Source organism: Sebastes fasciatus, chromosome 3 (assembly GCF_043250625.1).
Source record: "Sebastes fasciatus isolate fSebFas1 chromosome 3, fSebFas1.pri, whole genome shotgun sequence".
Taxonomy (NCBI): domain Eukaryota; kingdom Metazoa; phylum Chordata; class Actinopteri; order Perciformes; family Sebastidae; genus Sebastes; species Sebastes fasciatus.
In genome coordinates, this window is record NC_133797.1 from 12,903,657 (window position 1) to 12,916,156 (window position 12,500).

General features: G+C 40.2%; 1 protein-coding gene across 1 annotated transcript in view; it reads left to right on the forward strand.

Annotated features, from left to right (window-relative positions):
* The window catches only part of LOC141764117 (alpha-internexin-like), a 46,164-nt gene extending 42,747 nt beyond the window's left edge, over positions 1–3,417 (forward strand). The window contains exons 4-5 of the mRNA XM_074629080.1: positions 406–530; positions 740–3,417. Coding sequence (XP_074485181.1) covers positions 406–530; positions 740–1,019 — 405 coding nt within the window. The 3' untranslated portion in view covers positions 1,020–3,417. The remainder of the gene's footprint in view (positions 1–405; positions 531–739) is intronic.
* The last annotated feature ends 9,083 nt before the right edge of the window (positions 3,418–12,500 follow it).

Sequence of the window (12,500 nt, forward strand, 5' to 3'; positions counted from 1 at the left end):
GAAATGAACACACTGTATGGCGTTTTTTTTTGTTCTTATAAGATGTGAATGTCAGAGCAATAACAATAAGAGGAGCAGCTGAGCTCTGTCCGTGGTGCTGAAACTCACTCCCCCAGGACAGTGCAGCAGCTGCATCTGACAACGCCCACTGAGTGTGGGAGCTCTCAATGAGGGATTTCACTGCTGGTTTGGATACAGCACTCCCAACTGAGTGGATGTTTTTTTTAATAGGACAAACATTTTTAACCCATTTTGCTCTCAAATCAGCTACACAATGGTTAGGAATGATAGAGGTCTTTGTTTTGGGCCACTGCGATTATTCCTATGCAAGAAATGTGATCACAGCCTATTATTTCTATCTTTAACCCTGCTCTACTTTTCTTGTGTTGTTTTGATTATACTTAGGACAACATGATAGATCTGGAGAATGATCTGAGGGCCACCAAGGGCGAGATGGCTCGTCACCTGAGGGAGTACCAGGATCTGCTCAATGTCAAGATGGCACTGGATATTGAAATTGCAGCTTACAGGTGAGGTTTCTTCTCTCAAAAACAGCTCACACGCCATCAGTTATGATATAACCTCTATGTAATGGGATTTAAAAAGAGATACAGGCATTTTTTTAAGGGGTAAAGTAACTCCCTCCCTTGTCAAAATGCTGCTCCTGACCACCATTACTCCTTTCCAACCCCCTCCACCCCCCCCACCCCCACCCCTCCCTGCATCGTCCTCTCTGCAGGAAACTCCTGGAAGGCGAGGAGACCCGCATCGGGACGGGGATCACCTACTCTGGCTCCTCCATGAGCGCGAGCGCTGGGCAGGGCTACAACTACCAGAGCCGTATGTACACCAGCTCCAGCAAGGGCTCCAAGAGGGAGGGCAAGGACGAAGACCAGCAGCAGAGCAAGTCTGGAGGCAAGGTGTCCCAGCGTGAGGTTTACGAGGAGACGGTGGTCACCACCACCAAGAAGACGGAGAAGCAAGACCCCAGCGACATTCCCACCAATCAGAATAACTAAGAGCCTACTGTAAGCTTGTTTTGACCCCCTTACCCCTACATATCCCATGCTAAAACAAACCCTGAGCCTTTACACTTCAGCACTTGTGGGGATCTATTGCCTCCTTATTATAAGCACAGTAAGATCGCCATGGTGTCTATCTGCAGTGCACCATTGTGTGCCGGATGTCCACAAGTGCGTAGAGTGTGGGCTCTAGATGTTTGTGTTTACGTGGGTTTGTCCTTCCCTGTCCCCTTTGTCCCCCCACGTGTGTTCCCCCAAAGGAAATCCATTATAACTCTACTGTAACCATCACTCTGTACGAAACCACAGCGCATCTGTGCCCTCTCTCTTTCTCCTTCACACACTCAACATCGAACAGCAACGAGCACTTACTGTAGGTAGCATCTCTTACAGGAGTTTGGTCTTTCATGATATAATACTCAACTGGTCCGTCGCACTTCGGGCTGATGTTACATCAACATGTGACACTGAAAACACGGTAGATAATAACTCTGGTCATTCACTACTACCACAAGCTGTGAGAAACTCTTAACACATTCCAGTGTAATTTAGTTTAGTGGGAAAGCACACAGTCTGCAGTTAAAAGAAACCAGCCAAGATAAACAATAATATATGATAGTGTGTTGCTGAGGTAATATGATGAGTCTCTTTACTAAAAATGGAGTTCAAAATGTGTCCTTGCACAATTTTTTTGATTTATAGTAGTTTGACTGCGGTCCGGTCATCTCTGCGTGACAACAGTATGGAAGACTTAACTTTTTTCACTTCCCGGGGAAGTTTCTCAAAAGTCGATTCCCGTAAATGAGATTTGAAGCAAACACGAAAACAAATGTATTAACCAAGCATAATTTGCATGGTGTATGTAGATGTCATGCTTGCATGGAATCCATTGGCCCATTGCTCGTTCGACACGATTTCATAGTAAAAAAAAAGGCCGGCTCATGCCTTCCTTTTCTCCATCTACCATGCTGAGCATCATTGTGCACAACACTCATTAATAACTGTAATAGACATGTGCTTGTTAGCCTGTAGGCTAGATTTGAGACTACTGTTATAACTCTTACTGTAGGATGTCAATGCTATGAAGATAAGAAGTTAAAATCCTCTCTGAGGTGCTTCTATAGGAATGTCAAAACTACCAAATTTGGTAAACAGTTTGCACAATGTGCTATGAAGTATACAGGGAAGAGTTACGCAAAGTCAGTTAAAGACTGAATTGTAAACTACGCTTTAGCACAAGATCCTCTGAGATCCACCTTGGTGCGATGAATTGTTTGCATATTCAACACCATTTCCCATGATGCTTTAAGCACATTTGAGCCCCAGAATCCATACCGTAATCACTCAGCCAGAAGAAAACCATGCCAGCAACGCTCAGAATACGGCACAAATACCAGTCAGGAGCCGCCAGACCGCGACGTGTTTGAAACAACTTGACCTCTCTCTTTATACATGTGGCCATGACTGGATAAGATGTCCGTTGTAGTACGACCTCACCACTAGAAATCCCTCAGTATGAGAGACGTGTAGCTTGTTTTTTTTTTCTACTCGTGCACTGCCGACTTTAACACAGCTTATCCTCCTGCTGCTGGTCATGGCGACCCACGCACTGACAAACTGCACTTACAGTGAAAACAAAAAACCTACTGATTGAGACTGTTCTGGATTGTTGTTCTACTTGTGATAAGTAACTTAGTACTGTAGTGAGTGTGTCTTTATCTCTACACAGTGGCCTATCATAACTGGGATTATTTAGGGGGCGGAGAAGCTGAAAGTTGGGCATTTTATTTTGTGGATTACTGAATTCCAGTGTAAAGCTGCAGAAATGTACAAGATATAAGCAGCAATTTATAGTATACAGCTATAACAATGGATGAATGGTTCATGGTTGCAAATGTCAAGCCTTTGTCTTTATCCTCTGTCTGAGGCAAAAAATGTCACTACTGCTACTCCTACTACTACTGCTACTACAGTACTACTACTACTCCTCCTACTACTACTTCTACTACTACAGTACTACTACTACTAGTACTACTGCACTGCCAAACTTTTCTAAGTGCACATGCAACACCACTCCCTTGAAATCAAGCATTTTTCTGAAAACCCAGTACATCACTAATACAAAAAACACCAACCAATCAAGATTTAGCCATAGAACAAATAACTGTAGGATGTGAAATGCCTTAAAACACCAGCTGCTTTTTTTCTGGCCATGTGTGTGATGTGTATGATTCTGTTAAGTGGGGTGTTTAATCATTTATTAATCTCTTTATTATTAGAGCTACGGTGACTACTAAAGCATAGGGATCGAATGTAGTTGACATGCTATTCTCTTTACTGTTATTACTATGTATTGCTGTATGACACCATATATATCAATAAAGACTTGACATTATTGAGGCTGCACGTGATTTCATTATGTTTGCTTTATATGCAACACCCACCTTTTAGTGGTCTAGAAAAGATCATATTTTGTACTCACATTTGTACTAAGTACATTTATTCATGTACAATTCTGATGTACTTGTACTTTACGACATTATTTGTATTTTGTTCTACTTAATACTTCTACTCCGCTACTTTTCAGAGGGAAATGTTGTACTTTTTATTCCACTACATTCATTTGATATCTATAGTTCCTATTTACTTTACAGATTAAAATTAAAGGGGACTTATTATGCTTATTATTTTCCCTTTCCTTTCGTGTGTTATATAGTTCTTTTGTACATTTAAAAGGTCTGCTATTGGGCTATAAAGCCCAAAGTCCACACCAAGTAGAATTACTCTCCCCCACAGAAACACTGTTCCTGAAACGCATTGCTTGAAGTCCCGCCTTTTCTTCTGAAGCGTTGTGATGTCACCAAGTAACACACTTTGCCTAGCAGTTAGTTTGGCACGGCTTCAAACAAAGCTAGCTAGAACGGAGTCCGAAAGGTTCGGTTCACCAAGCCGGTATGAGCGTTTTTTCTAACATTAAATTAATAGGTCCTCTTTAATAATACAAAATCTAGTTGACAAATAAACTATGATGTAATATTATAGGTTAAGGTAAGATAGATTTTATTGATCCCCAATTCACGAGCCACCCAGCAGTATATAAGGTTATTATAATTAGCCCCACCTTGACCGACTGCAACACTGAAGTAATGTAATGCATCAATAATAATAATAATCCAATAATATTATGTACAGTATTCTGAAATGGGCCATTGTGCATCATGAGTACCTTTTCTATTGGTACTTTTAGTCTATTGTATAGACCATTTCACAGTTGCAAACATTCCCAATGTGTCCCAGTTTATTTCCTGTTGCAGTGTATGTGAATGATATCAGCTGACAGGAAGTAAACATTTACCCAAGCTGTTGCTAAGCAACGCAATTCCGTTGAAACGGTCTATAGAAATTTAATGTATTTCTATGCTGTGATATTGTTACTTTTACTCAAGGAAAAGATCTGAGTACTTCCTCCGACCGCTGATTAATGATGAGGAGTCAATGTGGTTTAATTATAATACAGTAGGATGCATGGTTGGGAGAATGTTATATACAGTGTATAATATATATTCTAACATGCTATTCTTCTGCATGATCAACAGATCAACCTGATCTACGTGGGGAGTTTTTCTTCTGCTGCACACTTAGAATGATGCAGCAAATGTAGGAGAATCTAGAGAAAGACGTTTTATCTATTAAAGGTTCAATGTCGAGCGCCATTATATTGTTATATAAATATTCTTCTATCATGTTTTCAGTGTTGCCTTGATTTATCTGTAAAAGTAACTATTGCTTTGGAGCAGCACAATGACCTTGACCTCTTCCCTGGAGATATATTTTTTCTGCTGCTCCTCAGGGCCACAGGGCAGAATGTGTATTAAAGAAATATGATGGATTACCTGCTGCTGTACTGTACGTTGACCTTTGTAACCCCGCCGCTGCTCCACATACTTACACACACAGTCCTAGACCTTGAGGCCCTAGGCCTTGTGGATTGTCTCTGATTAGCCCATCTCTCCTCTCCCACCAACTGGGTGGGCCAGCTTCGGCGCTGGTTGTGCATGTGTGACGCAGATTGCAGTTCTCTTCAAAGATTTATACCCCTGCAATGCTGCTGAGTAGAAGGTGTGGTGGGAGCCATTCAGTGTGAGATGCCACTGTAAAAGCCCCGTTATGAAATAGCCCTCCCTCCTCGTGCTTCAAACTTGAAGAGTGCTTCAACTTTCTATTTTAAGTCTCACCTGAGCCACCCTGGCCCCTCCTCACAGCCATAAAAAACACACAAGAGTGTTACGAGGCTATAAAAACACATGAATACCATGTAGAAAATATTGCCTCCTATAGGAAACTCTGGGATTAATTTGAAATTTTATAGCTGCTGAAAGCTTTCAGAGGGTGTTTAGTCCTTCAGTCCCAATGCAATCAGCATACGTTGCAGTTGGCTGATTTCTCAAGTGTGTCACTCTATAATTATTGCACACATGCTTGTCTTAAAATACTCGCAGTGTTGTGTAAAAAAAATATTTTTATGCTGTAATAAAAAGAGCTCAGGAAAAACTGAGCCTAGCAGTTCACGGATAAACACGTTTCTCTACTGATTTCTCACATCTCAGTACATTAAAGAGGACCTATTATGCTCATTTACAGGTTCATACTTGTATTTTGTGTTTCTACTAGAGCATGTTCACATGCTTTAATGTTCAAAAAGCATTTTATTTTTTTCATGCCGGCTGTGCTTCAGCACCTCATTTCATCCTCTGTCTGAAACGCTCTGTTTAAGCTCTTGCCCTGAAACCCATTCCCAAGTCTGTTCTTATTGGTCAGCTGACCCACTCTGTTGTGATTGGTCAACCGAACAAAACTCTTCAGACACCGCTCCAGCTCCGCTCTAACTAGTTTTGTTTGAGGGCGTGCCAAACTAGCTGCTACGAAGGTATTATGCAAATGTGTTACTTGGTGACATCACCACGTTACGGAAGAAAAGGCAGGACTTCAATCAAGGCGTTTCAGGCAGTTCGGGAGCAGTGTTAGTGTCGGGGAGAGTAACTCCCTTTGGTGTGGACTTTGGGCTCCGTAACTTTGCAGACGTTTAACATGCACCAACTATATGACACACTAAAGGAAAGTATTCTTGTATACTCGTCATTGAAGCTCTTACTCTGAGTGAAATATTCAAACCCAAGAGTTCATGTTTTTATGGTTATGCCATCCTGTCAAACATACATATTCTAGATGCATCATTTTATACACATTTTCCCCAAATTTAACCTGACATATCTGGACATATTCTGAAATTTTGGGATCCCCCCAGAATTCAAAATTAATTAATATTCTGAACGTTTGGATACACATTATGGATTTGCAATGACAGGCCGGTCAGTGGGGTTTGAGAGGTTAATGAATATCATCTGTATGCACACTCCTCGCTGACTGTGGCAATCGTTCCATTTCACATCTTCGCCTTCGCTATCTTGAGGGATAAAGGAGACTGTGTTGAGGGAGAAGCATGTTTTATGTTCTGTCTGGTAATAAGTGTCTGTGTGGGGCTGTGATGGTGGTGGAAATTATGGTTGGAGCGAGGCGGCCATGGCCATAAATTTCACCTGTTTGTCAGCGTCTCCGGATCAAAGCCATCCCTCTTCACTGGACGGAGGCGTCGGCTCTGCAGACATATTAAATGTGAATGTGTGTGACCTTACCCACACACACAAAGAAGAGCCATATCACACTAACAGAAACCAAAAAAGGCAGAAAGATGAGATGGTCACATTCCTTTTTATTCTCCGTCTAAGCTTCTTCGAGTCGTGTATTCAGAATGCTAGTTGAATTTTAGATGCGGCTTGCACGTATAATCAATAGTGACACGTGAATATGCACAAATTTGCCCAGGACGCTGTGGACTGAGGTGAAGCATCTGCACGTGTTGAAAATGTTTCAACTTTAGGGAAAAATTTGCAGCTTTATGAACTGACTTCATAAATGTACAGAGGCAAGAGAAAAATGGAGAGAGACTGGAGGACAATTACAGAATGAACCAGTTTCTGTTTTATTTGGTGTGTATGTTGCTAGCTTACAGCTAACTCCTGTAAAGTTGGTACATTGGTCGTTTGGGGCATGGATGTATAAAGAGAACTGGATACAGCGTTGGAGGCGGGCTCCCGTTCAATCCTATGAAAGTTGCTCAGTGGGGAATGAAGCAAAAATGGCTCGACTGTCGAGTAATAAAGTACCCGGATTATCCAGCGATCTTCCGCATCCACTGGGCCTATAGAGCAGGCACAGTAGCGTTTCCTTTAACTCCGCCACCCAGTCCTCGGTCTGGGTGTCATTCACATGAACGGAGGAAGGGAAATAACTCTGGATTCGGCTATTAGTGCATTTACAACTTTTAGGACCTAATGATTTAAATAAATGAAGTGTTCGCACTGGTAAGTTTATTTATCTAAAAAAAAAGTATCCGCTGACTTACGGACGTCTCTTTCCAAATGTAAGTCTATGGGAAAAAGTATTTTTGGGCCCAATGGTATCACGTGGACACGGAGGTTTATGTACCACCGTTTGGCCACTACGAAAAAACTGTTCAAAGCCTGGTGCTATTCCTGGATGCTTGGGTGCTTTGCACCATTATGGGTTCCTGGTTTGTCAGTAAGAAAATGTGTTAGCTAACTGCTCATTAATAAACCAGTGTCAGATGTTTTCTTTTCTACACGTTACAAAAGATAAAATGTGTAAAGCCAGAGTTTACTCCCTGCTTCCATGCACATCACTGAGCTTGCACAAAGATGAAACTGCTATTGAACAAGCTAATTTCCCAAAATATCAGAGTATTCCTTTAAATGCACACACAGACGTGCGAACACATTTTCAATGTATTGTTGGTATGACTCATTCTACCATCTGACTCAGCAACAGATGGTGATGCATGTTTTACCTTCTCTTTGTACCTGTAAACCAAGTGTTAATTTGTGACTTGCTGCTGCGGTTGCCTTGGAGTCTGTTGCTAGCGTCCTGCCGTGCTTCAGCAGCCTTAGGGAATTATAGCTCTCAGAGAGCGACAGGCAGACCAAGAGGTCTGAAGAGAGGCATAGAAATGGTTTCAGAAGCCAGAGAGCAAACATTGAGGAGAGCAGATTGTCACATTTAAGATAATGGAACAATGAGGTAGATGTTTTTCTAACGTGGATGAGCCTAAAACATGCGAGAGCAACAACTAAAAATAGTGTGTTGACAAGCGATCTACTATTCTATTGGAGAAAATGCACTTAAAGAAGTATTTAGCATTACGTTATCAATCTGTTTCTTGCCTGGTAAAAAGTACTGAGTCATTGTGAGGTAGGCCCTGTGTGTGACGTGGCGTTCTCTCTGTTAACCAAGCCACCGCTGTGAATTTTTTTCCCTTTGGTGCTAATAATAGCAGAGACAGAGCCAGCAGAGCCAGACAGACAGACTAAAGGAAAACACTGAACAAAGGGGAAGGTCGCAGCCGTATTCCTGACCTCCGTCTAGGCTTCTGTGAAGATGGATGGAGTGATATTGGGGGTATTCAACCTGAGAAATACAATTACATTAGCTAGAAAGTGCATCTCACTAATCAGAAAATAGTTTCAATATTGTAGAGAATTTGATTGAGGTGTAAAGATTTGATTAGTATAGAGCAAAGGTTAGCTGACTTACTGTTTTTCTTTCTCTTTGTTCTTTGGTCCAAGGATCACATGTACCAGATGGGATACTCGATCAACATTTAATTTTTCATTTTGACAGATTTCTGAAATGTTAGCAAAATTATTAAATGCAAACTGGTTAATACAAGTACTCTATTACTATAGTTTGCACAATTTTTGTGTTTTGGAAAGGAATACTTACTTATTACTACATATAGGTAAAAACCTACATACACATGCATTTTCCAATAATTATACACCTAAACACAAGAGCCGCCCCATAACTAACATATGATGGATGCAAAACCTATAAAAAGACTATGAAATTGTATTTGTTTTGTCATAGCAGTTTGCAATATTCACATCTTCTGAAACGTTAATGCAGATTATATTAAAAGCACATGATCACACCAGAACTATCTGGGGTGAAATCTCATTCTTTCCTCAGGTGTGGAAAGTGTGAAAATTCATCATTTCCTGCAGTGATTAAACAGATAAATTGTTGTACAAGGAAATGTCTGATAAGATGTTAAAAGGAAGGTATTTTTAGGTTTCGGCTGGCTGCATCAAAAGCTGGAGTGGGAGGAAGGTACATTGAGAAACTGATATGTGCATCATAAGCAGCAGAACCGAAGCTCTGCAGACTGCTGTTGATGCTGCACTAGAGGCACAAAGTGTCACTGTGGAGATAAATCTGGTTTAAAAAAATGATATATATATATTATAAAGGGGGCATGTCTGTAAAGGGGAGACTCATGGGTACCATTTTCATTCACATATCTTGAAGTCAGAGGTCAAGGGACCCCTTTTAAAATGGCCATGCCAGTTTTTCCTCGCCAAAATTTAGCTCGGAGTTAGTTTGGAGCGTTATTTAACCTCCTTCAAGTTTCATATGATGTCAGTATCTTCTCTCTCGCTATAAAACTGAGCCCGCTAATATCGCGTTAACTTTGACATCCCTACTGTACAGTTAATTAATACATATGTAAATGCCAATTCCTTTACATTTATCCGTGTTACTTTTCTGAAACACTTTCTGTCAAACTTTTGCAGGGACAGGCTACAGTCAGTGACTTGAATAAGAAGTGCTGCTTGGTCCTGATTCAGGAGGGACTCGTTATGTCGGAGGAGGCCAGGGAGGGTGCAGGAGTGCAGCAAAACAAGTTCAACCTACAGGGATGTGTCCTTAGAGTCATCTTGTGCTGCAGCGAGCAACCACTGACAGTATCAACGGGTGTCATTTGGAATCAAACTCACATTAAGATATCCATTTGGATGTTATGACATTCTGGATTATAAGTCTATAACAAAGCAATGTCCTCATAAAAAAAGCCAATTTCAGAAGTCTAGTTTATATTAGCAATGTCAGTTCAAGGTTGATAAGAAAGGGTCAGCAATTTAGAAAAGCATTATATATATATATCAGTTATTTCCATCTTTACCACACACACACACACAATCTGACTTTTTTTAAAGATAAATGGCATATCTTAAGATCGCAGTGTACCGTCAAAATGTTCCCTCAGCTCTTTGGGGAGGTGAGAGGTCTGTGCTGCCGCTGCCTAATCCATAATAGAACAGCTGCGCCCTTCCAGGGCTTTCTATTCAACATCCAGCCTGCAGACTATGACACAGCATTTTGAGACAGAGAACAGAGAGAAATTGAAAGTATAAAAATGCAACACAAACCTGAGCTCAACATTATGTTGTTGAAAATATCAAAGGAGGGATTAATGCCCTTATATTAAGCAGAACAGTAAATAGTAAGTGTTACAAATGGAATAATTAATAATCAAGAGCTCAAAGCTTTAAATAAAAGAGTGATTCCTCTGATCAGTTTCATATCATTCTGTTTCAAGAATTCCCATTTCCACTTATGTTAGAGCTTTAATGCCAGATGTGGCCTGATCAGTTGCAAGATTACATGAAAGATAAGCTTTTTGTCACAATGTTAATCAGAGCTTCTTCTTCTTTCTTTGTTCTGATTCCTGAGTAGTAAAATATTGAAATGATTCACCGCCGTCTTGCTGTTTAATAGAGTTGGTGCAGAGCTTTGCAGTAATGTTGTCATGCAGCATCTGCATCATATTCCAAAAAAAGCCTCCACTTATTTCCAGTGATATTATAAAGTAATACATTGATTAAATATAGCATTTTATCATTAGCGTCATTAGGCCACATCCCTGTGACCATTAATTTCCTCTGCTGCTGAACAGGTGTGAAACTGTCAGAGGGTCAGAGAGAGTAATGACGCTATCATTAATCTTCAGGCTCGTATTATTTAAAGGTAGGCAATGCACATTTACATATACACTAAAGGATATTTTATTAAGGCCATTAATAACTACGTAAATATTTGATACACTTAATACATCCCACTTCTCAGCATTTTGTATTTACTTATTTGCACTGTGGTTTTATATATTGTATGTCTTAATACAAATATTTGTACATATTTCTTATATTCTCATTCTTATTCTTATTCTTTACTTATATTTCTCTACATATATTGTGTTATACTGTATATTGTAGCATTGTGTTCATAATTTACACGTTACTTACTCCTTTATTTCTATTTTCTTACATTTCTTTATGTTTATATAAGAGCAACTGTTATGTCCCAATTTCCCCCCAGGGATCAATAAAGTATTTCTGATTCTGATTCTGATTCTGTAACATTCATTTCTCATGTTCCCAGCGCTGTATGCCTGTGTATATATGGTTAAAAGATGTTCTCCTATAGTCAACCCAGAAACACACTACAAAATATAGAGGGCTAATTAAACCTAATTTGACCATGATGACTGATTTTCAAGATTATGGAAAGCCTGCACTGGTCTGCATGACATACAACGGGTCACCATGACAGTCGGCAGGCATTATCTAGTGACACATCTTTTGCATCTTGATTGAATCTCTCTGAAGTTGGAGGTGTCATAATTATGACACACTTTTGGGAAATAGATAAATCTGGAAGTGATCCCGTCATTATGAGCTGTTTAACAAAATAAATTTATGAATAAAAATTGTGCATATAATAGGTCTAGGGTAGTTTGAGCAGAGCTGAAGCAGGAGTCCAAAGAGTTTGGTTGGGCTCATCAACTCAATCAGAGCGTTTCAGACAGAGGGAGAAAAAAGGTGCTGCAGAACAGGCGGTATAAGAAAAATAATGCGTTTTTTGAACATTAAAGCATGTAAACATGTTCTAGTAGAAACACAAAATACAAGTATGATCCTGAAAATAAACATAATAGGTCCCCTTTAAAATTAAAAAATATAGAATGGTGTAGCTTTAAAGAAATCCCAAGGCACTGCCCCTTAGCTTGTTTTATTACTTCTACTCATTTGTGGGGTTGATTTAATCTTTATCTTCGAGAGGATTAGTGTCTAACCTTGAAAAGCCCCTCATTATAATGTGTTTATTTTGTTTGTCTTAATATTGAGCACAAGATTGGGATTTTCTCACACAATTTCTAATCAGATGAAACACTTAGTGTGGCCTCGACTGGATAGATGAGGATTTGCTTCTCAGGATTTGCTTCTCAGGCTCCCGTGATTGGCTCCACTAAAACAATCAGCAGGTATTTTTTCCTCATCATCGATGCATTCTGCATTACAAACAATATCACTTTTGAAGTTGCCCGGTTTCACACAGAGAGTGAGATTACTGTATGATTTATACCGGTGCATTTAACTGCCTCAGTAGCTACCTACCAATGTGCAGCAGAGGGACACAGAGGGACACTCCCTTCATCACACAAAGGGCTGCAGGCTGTCAGGCTGGAGGAATAAAGATTACCTGCCTCCAGAGGCCGACTTATTG